This window comes from Coregonus lavaretus, assembly GCF_964263955.1.
Source record: "Coregonus lavaretus genome assembly, chromosome: 36".
Classification (NCBI taxonomy): Eukaryota; Metazoa; Chordata; class Actinopteri; order Salmoniformes; family Salmonidae; genus Coregonus; species Coregonus lavaretus.
In genome coordinates, this window is record NC_140023.1 from 8260451 (window position 1) to 8284647 (window position 24197).

The 24197-nt window shown below is 43.8% G+C and overlaps 1 protein-coding gene across 1 annotated transcript in view; it reads left to right on the forward strand.

The window, feature by feature from the left end:
- The window catches only part of LOC311110812 (serine-rich coiled-coil domain-containing protein 2-like), a gene marked incomplete at its 5' end in the record, with an annotated part of 55544 nt that overhangs the window by 14789 nt on the left and 16558 nt on the right, over positions 1-24197 (forward strand). Inside the window, 6 exon segments of the mRNA XM_084153379.1 lie at positions 989-1097; positions 8364-8475; positions 8792-8981; positions 10825-10887; positions 10969-11061; positions 20410-20542. Coding sequence (XP_084009505.1) covers positions 989-1097; positions 8364-8475; positions 8792-8981; positions 10825-10887; positions 10969-11061; positions 20410-20542 — 700 coding nt within the window.

The window sequence follows — 24197 nt, forward strand, 5'->3', positions numbered from 1 at the left end:
GGGGAAAGAGAGAGGGGAAGAGTGGAAAAGAGAGCAGGGTAGCAAGCAGAGGGGGAGAAGAGGAGGTGAGGAGAATGGAAGAGAGCGAGGAGAGGAGAAGAGAGGAAGAGGACAGAGAAAGGGAAATAGCGAGAGAAGTTAAGAAGGTGATAATAGGATTACCAAATGAGCAGGGGAGGGAATAGAGGAGAGCAGGTTTGTGGGAGAAAGAGTGAGTACAGTTCAGTTGGGTGCACTGGCAGATACAAGTATGGATCAGATATCAGATGTTATTTTTCTGTTTTCTATCATGGTTCCCTGCTTCAAGACCAGCTTGATTTAGATAACTGTTCCCTTACCTTTAATAACAAAACATCCATTAGATACCAGCAACCACCATCATTTTATGGGTACATCATCAAGTAAAGGCCTCGCTATGTATTTTAATTTTCTTCTGACGTACAAAATTGCCTTGGAATTGATGCTTTGCAAACTTATAAGTAATAATTTGTACTCTTGGATTTTTTGCTTTTGGGTATGTTATGCTTTCAATTCAACAATAAGCAAAGTGCAGACTATTTTAGCTTTAATAATGAGACATGCTTGCCGGTATATTATCATACTCATTCAAGAGTGATGTTTCTTTGGAGAATTTCATGCCTGCAAATCTTTAGTTGTCTCCGACTCTGCTTCTTGTTGTTTTGAATAACAACCTGTTTGTCCGTGAGAGTCTGAATCAAAAGGACAACTGTGAGCATAAAAATGTACCCACTACTTTTGCACTAGAAGATGAAAATAGTGAACTAATCATGCCTTTACAGATGGGAGCATTGTGAGGTGTTTTTTAAAATACCTTCTGTCTAATCTTTTTTGAGGATCTCTTGTGAACTGACAGAACAAAACAGTTGGGTTACTAGCTTGAGTATTGTCATAACATAAATTGAATCAAATTTGAATTTGGATTGAAACCAACTTTTGTCTCCCTCGCTCGTTCTCTTCCACCATGCAGGACATTCTGAACAACCTGGAGCCAGCTGACCTGGAGGATGACGACCTCATGCTGGATGTGGACCTCCCTGAGGACGGCTCTCTACGAACACAGACAACAGTGGCTCCAGGTGCAGTCACCTCTTCCTTCATCTTTCCCCAGGCTTGGTGCTCCTTAACGCTAATGATTGGTTCAGGAGAGCCCTAATCATTACAATGAAATCACTGTGACCAGATCCTCTCACCTTTTCAATGTAGCTCTTCATTCCACTCTGTAAATGTAATCATGGCACACCTATGTAAATGACCATTTTAATCTCAAATCATGACACATTCCTCTGGTCCTATTTTAAGTGCTGATTAGGTAACGAGATAAACTAATCCCATAAATAGTTTTGGTAAATAGGCTTCTATTCTCTGAGACAGCAGGATTGTATTTGTGTGTGTGGTGTAGGTGTGTGTGGGCATGTATGTGTGTCTGTGTGAGAGAAAGATTTTGGCATTTTGTACATTACACAAGCCATCACAAACTCCCTACGTCAGTGATCATCGGTCATTGATCATGAATCTTAGGTAATGAAGTCTAACCACTGTATTGTGAATGCCATACTGACAGTGGTATTCATGGGGAATGCAGTTCTTTCCACTGCTCTGAAAACACTTGGCCCAGTGTGAGACTGCTGACCAGTCTTGCCAAAGGATTGCTAACAAGGGTCCCTTTATGACCACAAACCGCACAGACAACCCAAAGCGCATCTCGTTCTCTCTCTACACACACACACACACACACACATACAGTGGGGAAAAAAAGTATTTAGTCAGCCACCAATTGTACAAGTTCTCCCATTTAAAAAGATGAGAGAGGCCTGTAATTTTCATCATAGGTACATGTCAACTATGACAGACAAAATGAGAAAAAAAATCCAGAAAATCACATTGTAGGATTTTTTATGAATTTATTTGCAAATTATTGTGGAAAATAAGTATTTGGTCAATAACAAAAGTTTCTCAATACTTTGTTATATACCCTTTGTTGGCGATGACACAGGTCAAACGTTTTCTGTAAGTCTTCACAAGGTTTTCACACACTGTTGCTGGTATTTTGGCCCATTCCTCCATGCAGATCTCCTCTAGAGCAGTGATGTTTTGGGGCTGTCGCTGGGCAACACAGACTTTCAACTCCCTCCAAAGATTTTCTATGGGGTTGAGATCTGGAGACTGGCTAGGCCACTCCAGGACCTTGAAATGCTTCTTACGAAGCCACTCCTTCGTTGCCCGGGCGGTGTGTTTGGGATCATTGTCCCAGCCACGTTTCATCTTCAATGCCCTTGCTGATGGAAGGAGGTTTTCACTCAAAATCTCACGATACATGGCCCCATTCATTCTTTCCTTTACACGGATCAGTCGTCCTGGTCCCTTTGCAGAAAAACAGCCCCAAAGCATGATGTTTCCACCCCCATGCTTCACAGTAGGTATGGTGTTCTTTGGATGCAACTCAGCATTCTTTGTCCTCCAAACACGACGAGTTGAGTTTTTACCAAAAAGTTATATTTTGGTTTCATCTGACCATATGACATTCTCCCAATCCTCTTCTGGATCATCCAAATGCACTCTAGCAAACTTCAGACGGGCCTGGACATGTACTGGCTTAAGCAGGGGGACACGTCTGGCACTGCAGGATTTGAGTCCCTGGCGGCGTAGTGTGTTACTGATGGTAGGCTTTGTTACTTTGGTCCCAGCTCTCTGCAGGTCATTCACTAGGTCCCCCCGTGTGGTTCTGGGATTTTTGCTCACCGTTCTTGTGATCATTTTGACCCCACGGGGTGAGGTCTTGCGTGGAGCCCCAGATCGAGGGAGATTATCAGTGTCTTCCATTTCCTAATAATTGCTCCCACAGTTGATTTCTTCAAACCAAGCTGCTTACCTATTGCAGATTCAGTCTTCCCAGCCTGGTGCAGGTCTACAATTTTGTTTCTGGTGTCCTTTGACAGCTCTTTGGTCTTGGCCATAGTGGAGTTTGGAGTGTGACTGTTTGAGGTTGTGGACAGGTGTCTTTTATACTGATAACAAGTTCAAACAGGTGCCATTAATACAGGTAACGAGTGGAGGACAGAGGAGCCTCTTAAAGAAGAAGTTACAGGTCTGTGAGAGCCAGAAATCTTGCATGTTTGTAGGTGACCAAATACTTATTTTCCACCATAATTTGCAAATAAATTCATTAAAAATCCTACAATGTGATTTTCTGGATTTTTTCCCCTCAATTTGTCTGTCATAGTTGACGTGTACCTATGATGAAAATTACAGGCCTCTCTCATCTTTTTAAGTGGGAGAACTTACACAATTGGTGGCTGACTAAATACTTTTTTCCCCCACTGTACATACAGTACATACATTACCAGGACATCTGCTCTTTACTTAGTCATTCATATCTATGTAAACAGCCACAGCCTGGTTTTACAGTTTACAGAGTGCTACATTGAGTGTGTTGTGTTCGTGTGTGACAGGAACGTTTACTCTGAAGGATTGTGAATCCAACCGGCATCCCTCCCTCCTCCTTTCTGGAAAGAGACCGTATTTATAGCTCTGTATGTCATAGCGAGGGGGTCGTAGTTAAGGGAGAGGGGAGCGGACAGAGGGTCCAGCCAAGCTCAGCCCTCCAGGGCAGGCCTAGAGAGAAGGGAGGGAGGGAGCTTCAATGTAGCATAGCCTTAGGCCCATCCTCCCTCTCCTCTCCTTCCTCCCTCCTTCCCATGGACACAGGCTCTGTCAGCCAAGCAGGAAGAAGGGAAAGGGAGGCCCTGCTATTTTCTCCAGCAGGCTCCAGCTCCGGTGACTCCCAGCCTGGCCACAGACACAGCCACCCCAGCCTCTCCCTCCCTCTCTGGCCCCGGCTCCTGGGGAGTTTCTCAGAAAACAGACAACAGGGTGGATAAGTTTCTCCAGCCCTTTAAACAGCTGACTAGCACTTCAGCCCACCCTTTTCCTTTTCAATTTGACCACTTTGGATTTGTCATGTTTGGATTTGAGTTTTGTACGTGTTGAGAAGGAGTTCATGGATTTAGCAGAGCATATTGGAATGTAGCGGATTACTTCTGGAATTACTGGGCTGACAATTTAGACAGGGTCGTCTTCAGTTACGGTGTGGAGAGAGGCTCGGTAAGGTATTTGTTTAGTCCTCAGCTGAAGAACTTGGCTGACTTTCTGTATTCTGTGGCATTTGTTTTGCACCACCTCACATGCTACAACAGTAAGATTGAGTTATTTAAAGACTGGCAGATTGAGTTATTTGAAGACTGACAGATTGAGTTATTTGAAGACTGCCACACAATTTTATGCAGTCTGTCTTTTTTATGTTGTCTCGGTTCATTAATGGCTTGTTTGATTAGAGCGTTGCCAAATATTTATGTCCCTTGGTTGCTCAGTTTGGAATAGAAGTTGTGTGTCTGTACTATATGTGTTTTGTGGGTGTGTATGAGTTTGTTAATCTTCTCTGTTGATGTTAACCCCTGAGAGTCCTACTGTCTGACTGTTAATTTAGGGGACTTCTATTTGTTCACACACACACACACACACACTTCTATTTGTTCTCACACATATAGAAGTCCCCTAAGTGAACAAATAGAAGTCCCCTAAGTTAACCTTGTCTCATGAGGCAATATTTATGTTTGTGTGCGCTTGGCAGAGTGTATACAGGACTGTTTACCAGAGGAGGCTGGTGGGAGGAGCTATAGGAGGACGGGCTCATTGTAATGGCTGGAATGGAATTAATGGAATGGTATTGAACACATCAAACATATGGAAGCCACGTTTGACTCCATTTTAGGGCTGACCCCATTTAGTCGACTGGTCGATTGTTTGGTCGAGCATTAGCTTAGTCGAGCATTAGCAATAAAAAATGGTGTACAAGACACCTGTCTGATTCGTGCCTGTCTGAGTGGACTGATCCATTGTGGAGGCCGTGGGGATGGCACAGTCCATCAGTCTAAGACATGTGCTACTGAAATTGTATATGGTTATATTATGTAAGAACAATGGTGCAACACAAATACAAAAATAATATTATTTTATAACAAATGTGCTTTCTCCTGCGTTGGATGGTGGTTGCTGTCCACATTTCTGAAACACATCAGTGCGCTGTTGAATTGTCGCCTTTTCCTAGACCATGTTGCTATGTGCATAATAGCAAAGTTAACCAACATTTTGGTGTTGAGAACAATGTGGCGGAGGCAGCAGCGGAGTTAGGGGATGAGAAAACAGCCTTTGCCTTAATTGTCTAAGAAAAGTGAGGAGAGAAGAAACCCTGACTTAATTAGGTCTATAATTACATTTACATTACATTTTAGTCATTTAGCAGACGCTCTTATCCAGAGCGACTTACATGAGCAATTAGGGTTAAGTGCCTTGCTTAAGGGCACATCGACAGATTTTTCACCTAGTCGGCTCGGGGATTAGAATCAGCGACCTTTCGGTTACTGGCACAACGCTCTTACCCACTAAGCTACCTGCCGCCCTATAATAAATAGCCTAACTGTTAAATGTGCCTGGCTTTATAAATCATCAATATATATCTACAGAAATAAGACAGATCCTGCTTCTGTTGCCTGTTTGTTTAATAGGCTACTGATTCCGTGAGCACCTAGCCTCACGCAACCACATGTCGGATAAACGATTTCACAAATGTGTATGTTTTTAATCTTTGCTATGATGTAATAAAGGCTTTACACTTTTTTTTGTTAGGCCAGCCTCTCTGGTATTATTTATAATTGATTTAGTGTTTACACTGTTCCAAATTGTCAGAAACATTATATTTGTAATAATAACCCTACTTTTTCCTTGACCTCTTCTTATTGTTATTATTACTATTATTATTATGATCATCATTATAATACTAAGTAATGTCATGATCATTAGTAGGCTTAGTATAGCAGCCTTGTATAACCACCATCGAGCTGTAGGCCTAAGAGCTCATCCTGTTTAGTCTTACTACCGTAACTTACTTAGGCCTATATTTCAATATTTATATAGGTTACTGTATCAATCGATAATTTATTAGTTCATGTCATAATACAGCGTACGAGTCATTCATGATTTGAAATGCAATCAAGATTTTTTTGTTTTAAACTAAAATAACAAAGTGGCCATTGAATAATTAGCATAAACAATAAATAGGCCTAAACCGTTCCATTGAGGGAATAGGGAATGTTTTTCCTAAACAAATTTCGGTAACATAACTTTTCAGTCAGAAATGGCTGTAATTATGTTGCAGCTTCAGCAACATGTACAGCGCGATAAACACTGTTGATGTTCTGTGGTGGTCACTGCAGCAGGGTGGAGAGAGAGACTATGGGTGCTAGTCACACAGTTACTCGCTGTCTTTTTTTTAAACACAGTGCAGCCAGTCTGAGCCAGGCCCGGCACAATCAAATCAATTGCGGTCGGACTCCCTCTAGTCATTTGTGTGTCTTCATTATTTCATCAAACAGTTCGCTTAAAGCATCAGACAAGTTCAGTGCATATAGTTGATTTGATTAAAACACATAGGAGGTCTATATATGGAAAAATACAAATTTTAACATTTAGACCAATCGATTGGTCGAAAGAACAGATGACTCTTGGTCGACATTATTATTGTTTTTGTCGTGGACAGCCCTACTCAGCCTCCCACCAGCCTCCTCTGCTGTTTACACGCAACATATAGAACCACTGCCTCCACACACACACACACACACTTACAGTGGGGAAAAAAAGTATTTAGTCAGCCACCAATTGTGCAAGTTCTCCCACTTAAAAAGATGAGAGAGGCCTGTAATTTTCATCATAGGTACACGTCAACTATGACAGACAATGAGAATATTTTTTCCAGAAAATCACATTGTAGGATTTTTAATGAATTTATTTGCAAATTATGGTGGAAAATAAGTATTTGGTCAATAACAAAAGTTTCTCAATACTTTGTTATATACCCTTTGTTGGCAATGACACAGGTCAAACATTTTCTGTAAGTCTTCACAAGGTTTTCACACACTGTTGCTGGTATTTTGGCCCATTCCTCCATGCAGATCTCCTCTAGAGCAGTGATGTTTTGGGGCTGTCGCTGGGCAACACGGACTTTCAACTCCCTCCAAAGATTTTCTATGGGGTTGAGATCTGGAGACTGGCTAGGCCACTCCAGGACCTTGAAATGCTTCTTACGAAGCCACTCCTTCGTTGCCCGGGCGGTGTGTTTGGGATCATTGTCATGCTGAAAGACCCAGCCACGTTTCATCTTCAATGCCCTTGCTGATGGAAGGAGGTTTTCACTCAAAATCTCACGATACATTCTTTCCTTTACACGGATCAGTCGTCCTGGTCCCTTTGCAGAAAAACAGCCCCAAAGCATGATGTTTCCACCCCCATGCTTCACAGTAGGTATGGTGTTCTTTGGATGCAACTCAGCATTCTTTGTCCTCCAAACACAACGAGTTGAGTTTTTACCAAAAAGTTATTTTTTGGTTTCATCTGACCAAATGACATTCTCCCAATCCTCTTCTGGATCATCCAAATGCACTCTAGCAAACTTCAGACGGGCCTGGACATGTACTGGCTTAAGCAGGGGGACACGTCTGGCACTGCAGGATTTGAGTCCCTGGCGGCGTAGTGTGTTACTGATGGTAGGCTTTGTTACTTTGGTCCCAGCTCTCTGCAGGTCATTCACTAGGTCCCCCCGTGTGGTTCTGGGATTTTTGCTCACCATTCTTGTGATCATTTTGACCCCACGGGGTGAGATCTTGCGTGTAGCCCCAGATCGAGGGAGATTATCAGTGGTCTTGTATGTCTTCCATTTCCTAATAATTGCTCCCACAGTTGATTTCTTCAAACCAAGCTGCTTACCTATTGCAGATTCAGTCTTCCCAGCCTGGTGCAGGTCTACAATTTTGTTTCTGGTGTCCTTTGACAGCTCTTTGGTCTTGGCCATAGTGGAGTTTGGAGTGTGACTGTTTGAGGTTGTGGACAGGTGTCTTTTATACTGATAACAAGTTCAAACAGGTGCCATTAATACAGGTAACGAGTGGAGGACAGAGGTGCCTCTTAAAGAAGAAGTTACAGGTCTGTGAGAGCCAGAAATCTTGCTTGTTTGTAGGTGACCAAATACTTATTTTCCACCATAATTTGCAAATAAATTCATAAAAAATCCTACAATGTGATTTTCTGGATTTTTTTCTCTCAATTTGTCTGTCATAGTTGACGTGTATCTATGATGAAAATTACAGGCCTCTCTCATCTTTTTAAGTGGGAGAACTTGCACAATTGGTGGCTGACTAAATACTTTTTTCCCCCACTGTATAATCTTCTAAGCTAACTTGTGGATGACCCTGACCCATCTATCCATCTATCTATCCATCTATCCATCCATTCAGACGCTGATGGGATGGCCCATTTTGACCGCTCAGAGAGGGGGGGACGAAAGGGTCACTGGAGGAGGAGGCAGCCTCACTGGAATGGACTAGACCACTTCCATAATGACAACAGGTGAGACTCAGTAGCTGTCCTACAGCATGAAAATGGTAAAAAGACCAAACACAACATAGTCTACTAGGTGTGCTGTATTCATGAATATAAAGCTGCTGTGTGAAATATGATTGGCCATAATTGGATATTATTGGATATTTTCTGGATAAAGCCAGAGTGCATTTGGTAAATGACTTAATTTGCCCATTTAGGCCTAGTCAATGTGGCAAAGGTCATTCTCTGACCGCCTCTCCTCTTTCTATAATATAATAATATATTATCCTATTTTTTCTCTGTCCTCTCTCTCTGTTCTCTCTCTCTCTCCATCCTCTCCCAGGGGTCCAGTGTTCCAGCAGTATGATGGTTATACTTGTCATGGGGGGTTCATGGTTGGCCCCCGTCCTCTTCCTCCTGTAGGGAGACATGATGGCTACTCGGGGGCGCTGGACGAGATCACACTCAAACACATGGCCCAGGACTGCAGCTCTGTGAAAAACAAGCTGCTCAAACTCAAGAGTTTATTACAGGTAACACACACACACACCCTCAAAGGCTTGAAGGCAGTCCTCAGGAACTCATTGCAATTCCAATCTAATCACTTAGTTGAGTTGAGCTATTTACTGACTAAGCAAGTGGAAATCACATCTTGTCACTGGCGTCAGCTCCTTTTAGAATCAAATAGATTTAGCGTCCAATAAAATGTCACTTGATTAGAATAACTATGATGTAAGGGTTAGAGTTTTTATTTCGCCAGACGGAGGCTGCTGATGTTTTATTAAGCAGTAGCTTTATAGGAGTTTATCACACATCAAAACATCCAGGTGACAGAAGGCTGAAGTTTAAAGGCAGTAGAAATCTGCACTGCTGCCTGCCAGTCACAGTGACCCTTTAGGCCTATGTAGCAGAGATGCAATGGTTTAATCTATTTTGTGATGTAGAAAATAGCTGCTGGCTTTACAATGCCATGTCTCATGCCCATGTCTTGAGAGTGAGCAACAGTTAAGCTGTGGCACTCATCTCTTCTTACCTGTTATTACTCCTGGAGCCAACCCTCCTCCTCCCTTGTGGGTTACCTGTGGTTCCTAATCACTTAATAGATCTGTCAGGTGAAGCATTCCATTCAACACACACACACACACACACACACACACACACACACACACACACACACACACACACACACACACACACACACACACACACACACACACACACACACACACACACACACACACACACACACACACACACACACACACACACACACACACACACACACACAACACACGAGTCAGTGATGTGATGTGTGGGACAGTTAATCAGTAGTGTACAGCCTTTGACAGTACAGCGTCTCTGTCTGGCCCTTCAGGACCCCATTATCTATGTTAGTGTGAAGGCTGGGTGATATTGACTTTGCTCTCACAGCCCTCAGCACATTATATTCCTCCAAAACAAGTCAACTGTGCCCAAAGATGGTCTATGACATGACAAAGCACCCCACAGGCACTCTCTGTGATAGTAATTTGATTTGCTTGTCAGAGCAGAGAATATGTTCATTATCTCCAAAAAGGAACATCTTTCATTGGGACCAAAGTGATGTGTATAAATGTGCGTTATTTGTACCCATGTTTGATTCATGTTAATTTGACATTTGACCTCTGACTGTGTAAAATGTAGCAAACGGCAACAGTGTAACGCCCCTTGCGGGTCTCCCAGCCCGTAGGCAGATCTGCTAACCATTACTCCAATAAGGGTTAACCCGTTTGGGGGGGGATCGTAACAGGCCTACCTAGGCAAGGTTCGTTACACTAAGTAATGCTGCTGTTATTGATTATAGTAATCGAATTGCTAAATGACTAAAATGTCTAATTGAGAAAGTCTTAAAGTATGTCTGTCTGTTTGTTGTCTGTAATTAGCAGGGTAGTTTGGCCTTGGTCACCAAACAGTTTGTTGGACCATTAGTTGTTCTCTTCTTAATTGTCTTTCTTTGGAGCTGGGATGATGTGCTGTGGGCAGCAGCTGTAAAATGAGGCTCTACTTTAATCGTAAGTGATCTCTCTGAGCTACAAGCAACAGGCTTTATCGGTTTACCCAGCTGGCTATAGGCTAGCTAGAGCATCCCAAAAACAGAAGTATACAGGTTTTTGGGATACACAGTGAACAGGTCCCGCTGTTTGAGAAAGATTATTTTGATGTCTACCAATCTGCTTCAAGGCCTGTCTACAGAAGAAATTACAGAAGAAGCTCCAAACTTAGTAGCAATTAGTAGTATCATTATAATCAACTGTCAATATCCGTACAGCTAGTCATGCTGCCTGCCCCATGTAGTATAGTTCAGAATACTGAAACTTATGTGTTGTGTGTTTGTAGATGGAGGATGGAGTTCCAGAGGTTGTGGAGGAGGGTGAGGAGGATAACAGCACAACCTTACAGGTACAGTCAGCCACATCCAGGAGCCAAGACAAGTAGCATTGTTAGACTTGTTCAGAATGAACCAATGTGTATGTGTTCCAGCTAGAGGAGCTAATGAAGGAGGTACGGGAGCTCAAGGAGGAGCTGAGGAATAAGGAGAGGACAATCACACAGCTCACACTACAGCAACAGGCGGTGAGTCTCCAGGAGGGGTCAGTGAGACAACGGCAGTCATTCTCTGCCAGTGCATTGGCCTCCATCATAATGCAACACATTACATGTGGGAGTTGTGTTTCTACGAATTACATAGTCATGACACCGACATCAGTTCTGTTTGCTTTCACATGGATCCATCAGTGTTGTAACGTTCATTAGTGTCCAGGGCCTAGTGGGCTCGTTAGGTAAACAACCAGACCGTCCACTGACATTATTCAAATTCCCCATGTAGAGCAATACCAAATGTCAGAACAACGTATGGTACAGTAATAGCAAATGTCAGAGCAACATCAGTGTTCCAACCACTCTAGCGTTCCCAATTCCAATTAGAATAGCCCATGTAGCGTAGCACCCCTGTCCTCTCCCTCACAATTCTGGCACCTCTAATCTTGCACATGCAAACAGTGTCTGGATATTTGCAGATCGCTGTCTGGAGGGAGGGGGGGAGGGAGGGAGAGAGAGAGAAGCAGGATAAGCTCTCCCTTGAGAAAGATACCCCCACCCCGAGCGGGTCAGACCAGACCTCTTCATTAAATAACCCCACAGACGAGCAACCCCAAGCGGAAAGTCAACTTCCCAGCACAGAGTACTACTCCCTCATTGAAATTAAGGATAAATTAACCTAGCTGGAGGTAAGGCAGGTGGAGCTGGAACAGCAGGTGAACACACTCCAGTCAGCACAGACCCAGACAACAACACCCCCTTAACTAGACCTGGAGATCTGGAGGTGGAGAGAGACATATCTGCACTCTGGAATGTGGTGAGACAACAACAACAACAACAACAACAACAACAACAACAGGAGAAAGAACAGGAGAAGAACAGAGCACTAGAGGAGAGGATCAGAGTGCTGGAGGAGAAGGTGAGAACGATGGCGGGTGACAGAGAACAACCTATTAGAGAGCTGGCCACCCCCGCAGAGAAGCCAGCAGAACAGCCCACCTCAGATCCTGGCCAAAGTGTCGACACCGCAGCAGAACAGTACACCCTAGACCCTGACCATAGCCTCGACATCACAGCCGGACAAACAACCCCAAGCGATCCCAACCCCTCTGAGCACCCCCCCCCCCTGTCAGCCACCCTGATAGCCCTCCTGACGACCCCCCCCACACCCACTGAGGACATATACAAGCCACAGATTGTACTCCTTATGGACTCAAACGGGAAATACATACAAGAAAATAAACTTTTTCCCAAACACACAGTGTCTAAACTCTGGTGTCCAAACACCCAGCACTCCCTAGACCTTCTGTCTGAGGACCAACTAGGATCACCCAGCCACATAATAATACACACAGGCACAAATGACCTGAGAACACAGCAGGAAAGGGTGGCCACAGCACTCTTCTTCTACTTTCCCCAACGCACAAGTGGTTATCTCAACCCTGCTACCACCAAAATACTTCCACCCTGCTACCATACAGCAGGTAAACACAAGTATTTCCCGTGACTGTGCCTCAAAACCAAATGTCTACCTGGCCCACCACTCCACCCTGGACTTGAACAGCCTTTACGACCAGGTCCACCTATACAAGGCAGCTGTGCCCACCTTCGCCCAGACCCTAAAGGATATCGCCCTCAAATACAGGTGTGGGGTATGCTAATTTGGTATAGAGCAGACCTAACTCATTCTATTAAATTAATCAAAACAGGAACATTTTACATTTGGCTAGAAATTCAAAACGAAATGATCTCAACAGAGAAAAATGTCCTCCTGTGTGCTACCTATATCCCCCCACTAGAATCCCCATACTTTAATGAAGACAGCTTCTCCATCCTGGAGGGGGAAATCAATCATTTCCAGACCCAGGGACATAGTCTGTGGCGACCTAAATGCCAGAACTGGACAAGAACCTGACACCCTCAGCACACAGGGGGACAAACACCTACCTGGAGGTGACAGCATTCCCTCCCCCATATGCCCCCCTAGGCACAACTACGACAACATAACCAACAAAAACGGGTCACAACTCCTGCAGCTCTGTCGCACGCTGGGTATGTACATAGTCAATGGTAGGCTTCGAGGGGACTCCTATTGTAGGTACACCTATAGCTCATCTCTTGGCAGTAGTACTGTAGACTACTTTATCACTGACCTCAACCCAAAGTCTCTCAGAGCGTTCAGTCAGCCCACTGACACCCCTATCAGACCACAGCAAAATCGCAGCTACTTGAACAGAGCAATACTCAATCAAAGCCAAAGGAACTGAATGATATTACGAAATGCTATAGATGGAAGGATAGTGTCGAAACCTACCAAAAAACAATTAGACAACAACAAATTCAATCCCTTTTAGACAACTTCCTGGACAAAACGTTCCACTGTAATAGTGAAGGTGTAAACTTGGCAGTAGAAAACCTAAACAGTATATTTGAACTCTCAGCTTCCCTATCAAATCTAAAAATCTCTAACAAAAAACCGAAGAAAAGTAACAACAATGACAAATGGTTTGATGAAGAATGCAAAAACCTAAGAAAGAAATCTGAGAAACCTATCCAATCAAAAACATAGAGACCCAGAAAACCTGAGCCTACGCCTTCACTATGGTGAATCACTAAAACAATACAGAAATACACTATGGTAAAAGAAGGAACAGCATGTCAGAAATCAGCTCAATGTAATTGAAGAATCCATAGACTCCAACCACTTGGAAAACACTAAACAAACAACAACACGAAGAGCTATCTATCCAAAATGGAAATGTATGGGTAAACCACTTTCCAATCTTTTTGGCCCAATAACAAAGAACAAAGAGCAAAAAATATATACATGATCAAATGCAAATCTTAGAATCAACTATTAAAGACTACCAGAACCCACTGGATTCTCCAATTCTCTGCATTATCATTAACAGCAGACTAGATCATTTCCTCAGTGAAAACAATGTACTGAGCAAATGTCAAATTTGGCTTTTTACCAAATTACCGTACGACAGACCATGTATTCACCCTGCACACCCTAATTGACAAACAAACAAACCAAAACAAAGGCAAAGTCTTCTCATGCTTTGTTGATTTCAAAAAAGCTTTTGACTCAATTTGGCATGAGGGTCTGCTATACAAATTGATGGAACGTGGGGTTGGGGGAAAAACATACGACATTATAAAATCCATGTACACAAACAACAAGGGTGCAGTTAAAATTGGCAAAAAGCACACATTTCTTTCCACAGGGCCGTGGGGTGAGACAGGGATGCAGTTTAAGCCCCTCCCTCTTCAACATATATATATATCAACGAATTGGCGAGGGCACTAGGACAGTCTGCAGCACCCGGCCTCAACCTACTAGAATCTGAAGTAAATTGTCTACTGTTTGCTTCTGTCACCAACTAAGGAGGGCCTACAGCAGCACCTATATATTCTGCACAGATCCTGTCAGACCTGGGCCCTGACAGTTAATCTCAGTAAGACAAAAATAATGGTGTTCCAAAAAAGGTCCAGTTGCCAGGACCACAAATACAAACTCCATCTAGACACCGTTGCCCTAGAGCACACAAAAAACTATACGTACCTCGGCCTAAACATCAGCGCCACAGGTAACTTCCACAAAGCTGTGAACGATCTGAGAGACAAGGCAAGAAGGGCCTTCTATGCTATCAAAAGGAACATAAAATTTGACATGCCAATTAGGATCTGGCTAAAAATACTTGAATCAGTTATAGAACCCATTGCCCTTTATAGTTGTGAGGTCTGGGGTCCGCTCACCAACCAAGAATTCACAAAATGGGACAAACACAAAAAATATCCTCAGTGTACAATGAAAAACACAAAATAATGCATGCAGAGCAGAATTAGGCCGATACCCGCTAATTATCAAATCCATAAAAGAGCCGTTAAATTCTATAACCTTAAAAGCAAGTGATTCCCAAACCTTCCATAACAAAGCCATCACCTACAGAGAGATGAACTTGGAGAAGAGTCCCCTAAGTAAGCTGGTTCTGGGGCTCTGTTCACAAACACAAACAGACCCCACAGAGCCCAGGACAACAACAACAACACAATTAGACCCAACCAAATCATGAGAAAACAAAAAGAGAATTACTTGACACATTGGAAAGAATTAACAAAAAAACAGAGAAAACTAGAATGCTATTTGGCCCTAAACAGAGACTGACCCAAACTTAAGGAAAGCTTTGACTATGTACAGACTCAGTGAGCATAGCCTTGCTATTGAGAAAGGCCGCCGTAGGCAGACCTGGCTCTCAAGAGACGATTGGCTATGTGCACACTGCCCACAAAATGAGGTGGAAACTGAGCTGCACTTCTAACCTCCTGCCAAATGTATAACCATATTAGAGTCACATATTTCCCTCAGATTACAGAGATCCACAAAGAATTCGAAAACAAACCCAATTTTGATAAACTCCCTTATCTACTGGGTGAAAAAACACAGTGTGCCATCACAGCAGCAGTATTGTGACCTGTTGCCACAAGAAAAGGGCAACCAGTGAAGAACAAACACCATTGTAAATACAACCCATATTTATGTTTATTTTCCCATTTGTACTTTAACTATTTGCACATTGTTACAACACTGTATATATACATAATATGACATTTGTCTTTATTCTTTTGGAACTTCTGAGTGTAATGTTTATTTCACTTTTTTTGTTTACCATCTACTTCACTTGCTTAGCCAATGTTAACATACATTCCCCATGCCAATAAAGCCCTTCAATATATATGAGTGAGAGAGTGAGAGAGTGAGAGAGTGAGAGAGTGAGAGAGATGGCGTGGCTGCTTTGCTAGGATGAAGGTGTTCTGTTTTACTCATTATCAAAGGGTGGTTGGTGTTGTGTTTATTGAACTGTGAGGAGAGAGACAGACATGGGTATGTTGAATTTTTATGTAGCTCAGCTTAATTGTCAACACTCCTTCCGTAGCCTCCAACTGCTCTTAAACACTAGTAAAACTAAATGCATGCTCTTCAATCGAACGCTGCTGGCACCCGCCCACCCGACTAGAATCACTACTCTTGGCGGGTCTGACCTACAGTATGTGGACTACAAATACCTAGGTGTCTGGTTAGACTGTAAACTCTCCTTCCAGACTCACATTAAGCATCTCCAATCCAAAGTTAAATCTAGAATCGGCTTCCTATTTCGCAACAAAGCCTCCACTCATGCTGCCAAACATGCCCTCGTAAAACTGACTATCCTACCGATCCTTGACTTCGGCAATTTCATTTACAAAATAGCCTCCAACACTCTACTCAGCAAATTGGATGTAGTCTATCACAGTGCCATCCGTTTTGTCACCAAAGCCCCATATACTACCCACCACTGTGACCTGTACGCTCTTGTTGGCTGGTCCTCACTACATATTCGTCGCCAAACCCACTGGCTCCAGGTCATCTATAAATCACTGCTAGGCAAATCCCCGCCTTATCTTAGCTCATTGGTCACCATAGCAACACCCACCCGTAGTATGCGCTCCAGCAGGTATATCTCACTGATCATCCCCAAAGCCAACACCTCCTTTGGCCGCCATTCCTTCCAGTTCTCTGCTGCCAATGACTGGAACGAACTGCAAAAATCTCTGAAGCTGGAGACTCTTTTCTCCCTCACTAACTTTAAGCATCAGTTGTCAAAGCACCTTACCGATCACTGCACCAGTACACAGCCCATCTGAAATTAGCCCACCCAACTACCTCATCCCCATATTGTTATTTATTTTGTTCATTTGCACCCCAGTATCTCTATTTGCACATCATCTCTTGCAAATCTATCATTCCAGTGTTAATACTAAATTGTAATTATTTTGCACTATAGCCTATTTATTGCCTTACCTCCATAACTTACTACATTTGCACACACTGTATATATATTTTCTGTTGTATTTTTGACTTTATGTTTTGTTTACCCCATATGTAACTCTGTGTTGTTGTTTTTATCGCACTGCTTTGCTTTATCTTGGCCAGGTCGCAGTTGTAAATGAGAACTTGTTCTCAACTGGCTTACCTGGTTAAATAAAGGTGAATAAAAAAAAAAAAAAAATGTATATGAGGTTACCAATTGGATTGAATGTTAACCTCACCTCATCTGACGTTGGTGCTCCTGGAATAAATACATTCTTTAACAACAAACTGTCAATTAGCAACTGATCCACTGCTATAGTCTAAACTTGAAAACCCACTGGGGATGACCTACATAGTATTAAAGTTAATAGCCTCTAGTAGTAGTGTTTAGACTAGAGACTGTTTTTGTATCTTCATCAGAAATAAGTTCCACTCATGCAGTTTTTGAATACCAACTCACCTTAGTAGATCAGTTGTTGTTGTACACTGCTCAAAAAAATAAAGGGAACACTTAAACAACACAATGTAACTCCAAGTCAATCACACTTCTGTGAAATCAAACTGTCCACTTAGGAAGCAACACTGATTGACAATACATTTCACATGCTGTTGTGCAAATGGAATAGACAACAGGTGGAAATTATAGGCAATTAGCAAGACACCCCCCAATAAAGGACTGGTTTTGCAGGTGGTGACCACAGACCACATTTACATTTTACATTTACATTTTAGTCATTTAGCAGACGCTCTTATCCAGAGCGACTTACATTAGCAATTAGGGTTAAGTGCCTTGCTTAAGGGCACATCGACAGATTTTTCACCTAGTCGGCTCGGGGATTAGAACCAGCGACCTTTCGGTTACTGGCACAACGCTCTTACCCACTAAGCTACCTGCCGCCCTATCTCAGTTCCTATGCTTCCTGGCTGATGTTTTGGTCACTTTTGAATGCTGGCGGTGCTTTCACTCTAGTGGTAGCATGAGACGGAGTCTACAACCTACACAAGTGGCTCAGGTAGTGCAGCTCATCCAGGATGGCACATCAATGCGAGCTGTGGCAAGAAGGTTTGCTGTGTCTGTCAGCGTAGTGTCCAGAGCATGGAGTAGAGGATGCCTGGTTGTTCTTTAAAAGTAATTTCTTCTCAATCTTAAATAAACATGCCCCATTCAAAAAATACAGAACTAAGAACAGATATAGCCCCTGGTTCTCCTCAGACTTGACTGCCCTTGACCAGCACAAAAACATCCTGTGGCGTACTGCATTAGCATCAAATAGCCCCCGCGATATGCAACTTTTCAGGGAAGTTAGGAACCAATATACACAAGCAGTCAGGAAAGCAAAGGCTAACTTTTTCAAACAGAAATTTGCATCCTGTAGCACTAACTCCAAAAAGTTTTGGGACACTGTAAAGTTCATGGAGAATAAGAGCACTTCCTCCCAGCTGCCCACTGCACTGAGGCTAGGAAACACTATCACCACCGATAAATCTACAATAATCGAGAATTTCAACAAGCATTTTGCTACGGCTGGCCATGCGTTCCACCTGGCTACCACTACCCCGGCCACCAACTCTGCACCCTCCGCTGCAACTTGCCCCTACAAATCAGCTGGGCTAGACAATCTGGACCCTTTCTTTCTAAAACTAGCCGCCGAAATTGTCGCAACCCCTATTACTAGTCTGTTCAACCTCTCTTTCGTAACGTCTGAGATCCCCAGAGATTGGAAAGCTGCCGCGGTCATCCCCCTCTTCAAAGGGGGTGACACTCTAGATCCAAACTGTTACAGACCTATATCCATCCTGCCCTGCCTTTCAAAAGTATTTGAAAGCCAAGTTAACAAACAGATCACCGACCATTTCGAATCCCACCGTACCTTCTCCGCTATGCAATCCGGTTTCCGAGCTGGTCATGGGTGCACTTCAGCCACGCTCAAGGTCCTAAACGATATAATAACCGCGATCGATAATAGACACTACTGTGCAGCCGTCTTCATCGACCTGGCCAAGGATTTCGACTCTGTCAACCACCGCATTCTTATTGGCAGACTAAATAGCCTTGGTTTCTCAAATGACTGCCTCGCCTGGTTCACCAACTACTTCTCAGATAGAGTTCAGTGTGTCAAATCGGAGGGCCTGTTGTCTGGACCTATTGCAGTCTCTATGGGGGTGCCACAGGGTTAAATTCTTGGGCCGACTCTTTTCTCCGTGTATATCAATGATGTCGCTCTTGCTGCTGGTGACTCTCAGATCCACCTCTACGCAGACGACACCATTTTGTATACATCTGGCCCTTCATTGGACACTGTGTTAACAAACCTCCAAACGAGCTTCAATGCCATACAACACTCCTTCAGTAGCCTCCAACTGCTCTTAAACACTAGTAAAACTAAATGCATGCTCTTCAATCGAACGCTGCTGGCACCCGCCCACCCGACTAGAATCACCACTCTCGACGGGTCTGACCTAGAGTATGTGGACAACTACAAATACCTAAGTGTCTGGTTAGACTGTAAACTCTCCTTCCAGACTCACATTAAGAATCTCCAATCCAAAGTTAAATCTAGAATCGGCTTCCTATTTCGCAACAAAGCCTCCACTCATGCTGCCAAACATGCCCTCGTAAAACTGACTATCCTACCGATCCTTGACTTCGGCGATGTCATTTACAAAATTCACACTGAGCACATGTGACAGACGTGACAGAGTCTGGAGACGCCGTGGAGAACGTTCTGCTGCCTGCAACATCCTCCAGCATGACCGGTTTGGCGGTGGGTCAGTCATGGTGTGGGGTGGCATTTCTTTGGGGGGCCGCACAGCCCTCCATGTGCTCGCCAGAGGTAGCCTGACTGCCATTAGGTACCGAGATGAGATCCTCAGACCCCTTGTGAGACCACATGCTGGTGCGGTTGGCCCTGGGTTCCTCCTAATGCAAGACAATGCTAGACCTCATGTGGCTGGAGTGTGTCAGCAGTTCCTGCAAGAGGAAGGCATTGATGCTATGGACTGGCCCGCCCGTTCCCCAGACCTGAATCCAATTGAGCACATCTGGGACATCATGTCTCGCTCCATCCACCAACGCCACGTTGCACCACAGACTGTCCAGGAGTTGGCGGATGCTTTAGTCCAGGTCTGGGAGGAGATCCCTCAGGAGACCATCCGCCACCTCATCAGGAGCATGCCCAGGCGTTGTAGGGAGGTCATACAGGCACGTGGAGGCCACACACACTACTGAGCCTCATTTTGACTTGTTTTAAGGACATTACATCAAAGTTGGATCAGCCTGTAGTGTGGTTTTCCACTTTAATTTTGAGGGTGACTCCAAATCCAGACCTCCATGGGTTGATAAATTTGATTTCCATTGATATTTTTTGTGTGATTTTGTTGTCAGCACATTCAACTATGCAAAGAAAAAAATATTTAATAAGATTATTTCATTCATTCAGATCTAGGATGTGTTATTTTAGTGTTCCCTTTATTTTTTTGAGCAGTGTATTTTCCTGATACAGTAGTGGTAACTCTCTCTCCTCCCCCAGCCTGCCCATGATGACCAGCCTGGGAGGTGTCACTGCCACCAGAGGGCACCGTCGCTCGGGGGAGATAGACAGACGCACCACGACAAGGCCACACAGACCCCCTGGAGAGGACAAGGAAACAGCCATGCTGTGAGTACACCTGTATAATATATACCTGGAGAGACCCACATCCAGTCTGTCTCATCTGTCCACTGCTAGTCAGTCATCAGGTCAGTCCCCTTCCTCACACCCTATCCTCCCATTCAACTTACTCACTCACTGGTACTACACCTCCAAATCCCTCCTCCCTACCCCCACTCCATTACCATTGTCCTATATGGTGGAACCAGTTAATGGATGGTGAGACTGTCTGTGTGTTTGAGAAAAGCCGTCAGCCATCTACACACATAAGGCAGGTGTAGTGAGTTCCTCTGTTATCTTTCTACATCTGTATGTGTCAATCTCACTTATTCTTTCCCCATTTAATTATTTGTGTCTCTTTTCTTCAGACAGTATCAAAGGTACATGTTTCACACTGTAGGTTGCACTCCCTCTCTCTCTCTCTCTCACTGTCTCTCACTCTTTCTCTCTCTGTCTCCCTATCTCTCTCTCTCACTCTCTCTCTCACTTTCTCTCACTCTTTCTCTCTCTGTCTCCCTCTCTCCCTCTCCCACTCAGTTTCTCTCTCATTCTCTCTCTCTCTCTCTCTCTCTCTCTCTCTCTCTCTCTCTCTCTCTCTCTCTCTCTCTCTCTCTCTCTCTCTCTCTCTCTCTCTCTCTCTCTCCTACTCCCTCCCTCTCTCTCCACAGACAGTTCAAAGGGACTGTTGGAGCAGGTGGAACATTGGCCCAATTTTAGACCTTCATTATTTAATTAATAAGAGTTAATAAGGGCATTCCATAGTGACATCGTGTGAGATAAGTCATGCTTCAATGACTGTACCTGCTAGCAGCATGTGTCCCGCATCCGAAGCTACATGCATAATTGGTAGACGGTTCTGATTGGAGAATTGCTGTTGGCATCACATTCCATGTTGTACAGTTGTGGTCAAAAGTTTTGAGAATGACACAAATACAAATTTTCACAAAGTCTGCTGCCTCAGTTTTGATGATGGCAATTTGCATATACTCCAGAATGTCATGAAGAGTGATCAGATGAATTGCAATTAATTGCAAAGTCCCTATTTGCCATGAAAATGAACTTAATCCCCAAAAAACATTTCCACTTCATTTCAGCCCTGCCACAAAAGGACCAGCTGCCATCATGTCAGTGATTCTCTCATTAACACAGTTGAGAGTGTTGACGAGGACAAGGCTGGAGATCACTCAGTCATGCTGATTGAGTTAGAATAACAGACTGGAAGCTTTAAAAGGAGGGTGGTGCTTGAAATCATTGTTCTTCCCCTGTTAACCATGGTTACCTGCAAGGAAACACGTGCTGTCATCATTGCTTTGCACAAAAAGGGCTTCACAGGCAAGGATATTGCTGCTAGTAAGATTGCACCTAAATCAACCATTTATCGGATCATCAAGAACTTCAAGGAGAGAGGTTCAATTGTTTTGAAGAAGGCTTAAGCGGCCACGCCCAAGAAAGTCCAGCAAGCGCCAGGACCGTCTCCTAAAGTTGATTCAGCAGCGGGATCAGGGCACCACCAGTGCAGAGCTTGCTCAGGAATGTCAGCAGGCAGGTGTGAGTGCATCTGCACGCACAGTGTGGCAAAGACTTTTGGAGGATGGCCTGGTGTCAAGAAGGGCAGCAAAGAAGCCACTTCTCTCCAGGAAGAACATCAGGGACAGACTGATATTCTGCAAAAGGTACAGGGATTGGACTGCTGAGGACTTGGGTAAAGTCATTTTCTCTGAATCCCCTTTCCGATTGTTTGGGGCATCCGGAAAACACCTTGTCCGGAGAAGACAGGGTGAGCGCTACCATCAGTCCTGTGTCATGCCAACAGTAAAGCATCCTGAGACCATTCATGTGTGGGGTTGCTTCTCGGCCAAGGGAGTGGGCTCACTCACAATTTTGCCTAAGAACACAGCCATGAATAAAGAATGGTACCAACACATCCTCTGAGAGCAACTTCTCCCAACCATCCAAGAACAGTTTGGTGACGATCAATGCCTTTTCCAGCATGATGGAGCACCTTGCCATAAGGCAAAAGTGATAACTAAGTGGCTCTGGGAACAAAACATCGACATTGAGAACGTCCATGGCCAGGAAGCTCCCCAGACCTTAATGCCATTGAGAACTTGTGGTCGATCCTCAAGAGACAGGTGGACAAACAATAACCCACAAATTCTGACAAACTCCAAGCATTGATTATGCAAGAATGGGCTGCCATCAGTCAGGATGTGGCCCAGAAGTTAATTGACAGCATGCCATGGCGGATTGCAGAGGTCTTGAAAAAGAAGGGTCAACACTGCAAATATTGACTCTTTGCATAAACCTAATGTAATTGTCAATAAAAGCCTTTGACACTTACGGAATGCTTGTAATTATACTTCAGTATACCATAGTAACATCTGACAAAAATATCTCATAACACTGAAGCAGCAAACTTTGTGAAGACCAATACTTGTGTCATTCTCAAAACTTTTGACCACGACTGTATTCTCACTTAGCGTGCACACTGGTCTGTGTTTCACACCTGCTTGTCTAGCTAATCAGTCTCGCAGTAGAGGAAATGTGTGCGTGCAAAGCCCGAACAAAACATTGGATCCATATTAGATTTTGATTTGTGGAGGGGGGGGGTTGCATTTAAAAACTGGGTTTAATTGTTTCTTGTTCACTGCTCAGCGATACAAACAGCGTTTCTCCAATCAGAACCGTCTACCGATTTATTGATGTAGTTTCGGATGCGGGACACATGCTGCTAGCAGGTACCGTCATTGAAGCATGACTTAGGTCTAATATCTCCTCTGATCCTAGTTCCTACCGATAGTGTTGTTGTGTGAAATCCTGGTGCCTGCCTGCTAGTCCTTTTTTGAGGGTTACCCAGTACACTACTCACAGAGGGGTGTCCAATGACCAGGATGTTGTTAGGGCTTTCACATGTCTGATCTCTTACGGAACGGGAGACTTTCTACACACCACACTTTGATAGATTTAACATAGTCCACTGTAACTTTAGAAGAAATTAAGGGTACTCATGTTATCAGATATAACTCCCTATGGCTTAATTGATACACTGTTAACGCAATGCCTTGATTTGAGAGAGATTGAGAGAGAGTGTGCGCGTGCGTTCGTGCCTGGAGGTTCAGGATTGTCACGTTCGTTGAATGACGGGACAGACCAAGGCGCAGCGTGATATACGTACATGTTTATTTAACTTAATAAACACACGACAAAACAATAAATGAAACGTGAAGTCCTAAGGTAGATACACAACCAACCTTAACCGGAACAAGATCCCACAACTACACAGTGCCAATAGGCTGCCTAAGTATGGTCCCCAATCAGAGACAACGAGCGACAGCTGCCTCTGATTGGGAACCACACCGGCCAACATAGATCTATACATACTAGAATACAACATAGAACAAGCACAACAAGGAATATGCACACCCCTTATGATTGACTATAAGCGTCCCCTGAGTCCGGGCGTGACAGGGATAGATAAAGGACCGGGACAAAGGGTTTAGACAACAGGGGAATACCGAACGGCCTCATTAATAACGCGGAAAATCAAACCGGCTGGAAGAATAATAGAATGCTAAACCTTGTTTCGTCACACCGAGACAAAAGGCTAATTACTGCTACACCCCCTCTGTCTACCTCTTTCCTCCTCAAACTTTCTCTCTTTTCCTCCG